We start from the raw sequence: 2731 nt of genomic DNA, 5'->3' as shown, positions 1-2731 counted from the left end.
TGTCACTCGTATTTTTCAGCTAGAGCGTACCTTTCGTAGCATGTACTGACTGCTAGGCAGAGAGAGTAATTGTAACGTAATAAGAATTTTTGTCTCATTGACACTTTTGATGCTTCACCTTAAATGATTTTGCAGGTACAGCGATGGGTGTAGCAGTTTTGCTGTGCGGGCCAGCTGATCGTCTGCCGCACGCTGCCACCTCTTCTCCTCTGCCTTCGTCGTCACCATATTATTAATATTACTGTGTCATTTTACACGTAGGTACAGTTACACTACAACTGTCACACCTACACTGTGTATTACATACACCACGCTACACAATAATTATACTCGGTTCCACGGAGTCTGACGCACAGATTTTGCCAGCTGATGACAGGCGGAATTGGTAACACTGCGCCGTGTCCTCGGGCGGTGATTGGTCAATCTCCATCGTATTTGAACGTGCGCCAAATTGAATTTGTATTCCTACCAACCTCCTCATCTATTTGTAAGATACAGAATTATACGGCTGCAGATTAATGCAATGATATCTTTAGTGATAAATGTCCTTTTTAATTTATTAGAGATAAACCTGAACGACACTGATAACAAAACTAAGGCGCTACTGGACACATATGGACAACAGTTAAGGACAGAAGCAGGCCTAATGATAATTATGTTTTATTTATTTATATTGTCATTTCACTATGATTAATTTCGTTCACACTTCACGCGGTTTAATTGTAGCGGCATGGTACAAGTTATTATTTTCTCATGGGGTTTCCTTTTATCTTTCCTTTACTCCGTCGTTAACAAATACTCGGTTCATTCTGCAATAATGTAATCCATTACTTTCCGGATCTCTCTCTCTCTCTCTCTCTCTCTCTCTCTCTCTCTCTTATGAAATGGCTCAGGAAAATAAACACCAAACGTATTACTGTAAGAAAATTTTTTTACTGAATCTGACTATGAATACAAACAAAATAATGTAGCTCTGTAAAGCTACTGTTACCTATGAAGGTATTGAAAATGTGTGTTTATTAAGAACAGCATGTATTGACCCCAGTGAGATTGTGTGTGTGTGTGTGTGTGTGTGTGTGTGTGTGTGTGCTCACACAAATCATAATCAAGAAAAGCTAAGCATATCTAAGGTAAGGTTGTATATTTAGGTCTCCATATCACTTTCCTCTTCACTTGGATCGTCCACACTACTTTCGTCAGATGCCACATTAATTACAAAATTTTCAACATAATGATCTTGTGCAATGTCCTTGGCCCTGAATTAAGCCTCAATTTTTAGTGTGTGGTCGATGCATTTCCGCCAATGTTCAGGTGTTATGTTGTTGATTGCCTCGTAGGCTATTTGCTCAATTCTCTTCAGGCACTGGTTACCATTAGAGTTTTTCTGCTTCACTTCAGTTTTCACCTGTGCCCAAATTAGTTCAATAGGGTTCAGCATGCAGTGGTAGGGGGGTAGCCTGAGTACTCTATGTCCGTGACTAACTGCTATCTGATCAATTTCGTATTCTTGCTTTGACTTGTGTTTTTTACAGATCTGAAGTAACTGTACTTTAGTAGCAGAGGGATCATGGGAGATGTTGTTTGAAGCTAACCACTGTAGTAGTTCATCTTTTCTGCTGCTGGTTGTTGGCACTTTACAGGTGAATTTTGAGTGGTATGGTGCATTATCTAAAACTATTAGTGATCCTTCACTGATGCTGGGAAGTAATTGTTCTTGGAACCAGATCTTGAACCGTTCATGGTCCATAGCATCATGGTAGTCCCCCTTTGATCCATTCTTGGACCGGAACATCAAAAGAGCTCCAGGTATGAAGCCTTGGTGACCACCAGCATGAACTATGATGAATCTGGCACCTCTCCCCGTCTTAAGTTTAGGGCCAGCTATTCCGTCTGGATCAGTCCAACAACGCTCAACACAGATGTTTTGGTTGATCCATGTTTCATCCAAAAAGACCACCGGACGGGGATGGGAACTTGCTCTGTTGTTGTTCATTTCTCGAAGGTATTCTTTTCTGGCTGCCACAATGTCCTTCCTTTCCATCAAAATTTTCCTTCCACTTTGCACCTTCTTATACCGAAATCCCAGTTGTCTTATTATTCTAAATAATGAAGTTCGACACCCTTGAAACTGATAGGAGGCTCCTGGACTTTCTTTAATAAAGCCGAAATCGTTGGCAGTTCACCTCGTTCATAAAATGCCAGCAGCTCTCGTCTGATGCATCCTTGGTCAAAACTGTCCAGATTTCCTACGATGGGTGATGGTCGTACCCGTTTAGGTGGTGAACACATTATACCATTCGGTGACTTAGAAGCCTCTGCTATTATCCTCTGGATAGTTCTGTAGCTGACTCCAGTTGCTTTTGCTGTCTTCAGTGTCACCTGTAGTTGTTTCACACTGACCCTCCCTTGTAAAAAATCGGTGAACGTTCATTATAATATTTCGTCCCTGACTTCCATATTTGTGAGGGGACCGTTGGAACTTTTTGTTAAGGCCTGTGTGTTGCTCTGTACTTGCAGTGCAGGTGGCGGTAGTATTAGTGGTAGTGGTAGCAGTAGTAACAGTGGTGGTAGTAGTAGTATTACTACTTGTTGTTGCTGTAGTTGTTGTTGGTGTTGTTGTGGTGTGGTGGTAATGTCATGCTGGGTCCATGCATGTTGTCCAATACATACCTGCCGACAAATCTTTATTTCAGGCAACACATCCTAAGCAGGAATATATTAAAAATAAACG

General features: G+C 41.3%; 1 protein-coding gene across 1 annotated transcript; it reads right to left on the bottom strand.

The window, feature by feature from the left end:
* Window positions 1-1261: 1261 nt before the first annotated feature.
* On the bottom strand, window positions 1262-1993 carry LOC145397843 (uncharacterized). Its single transcript, XM_080270880.1, has one exon. It carries the CDS (start codon window positions 1991-1993, stop codon window positions 1262-1264), a length of 732 nt encoding a protein of 243 aa, XP_080127006.1.
* Between the last annotated feature and the right edge of the window lie 738 nt (window positions 1994-2731).

Source organism: Coenobita brevimanus, chromosome 43 (genome assembly GCF_032717465.1).
Source record: "Coenobita brevimanus isolate Jiangsu-jjx chromosome 43, ASM3271746v2, whole genome shotgun sequence".
Taxonomy (NCBI): domain Eukaryota; kingdom Metazoa; phylum Arthropoda; class Malacostraca; order Decapoda; family Coenobitidae; genus Coenobita; species Coenobita brevimanus.
The sequence above is the reverse complement of the archived record's forward strand: the minus strand, read 5'-3'. Positions and strand labels throughout refer to the sequence as shown.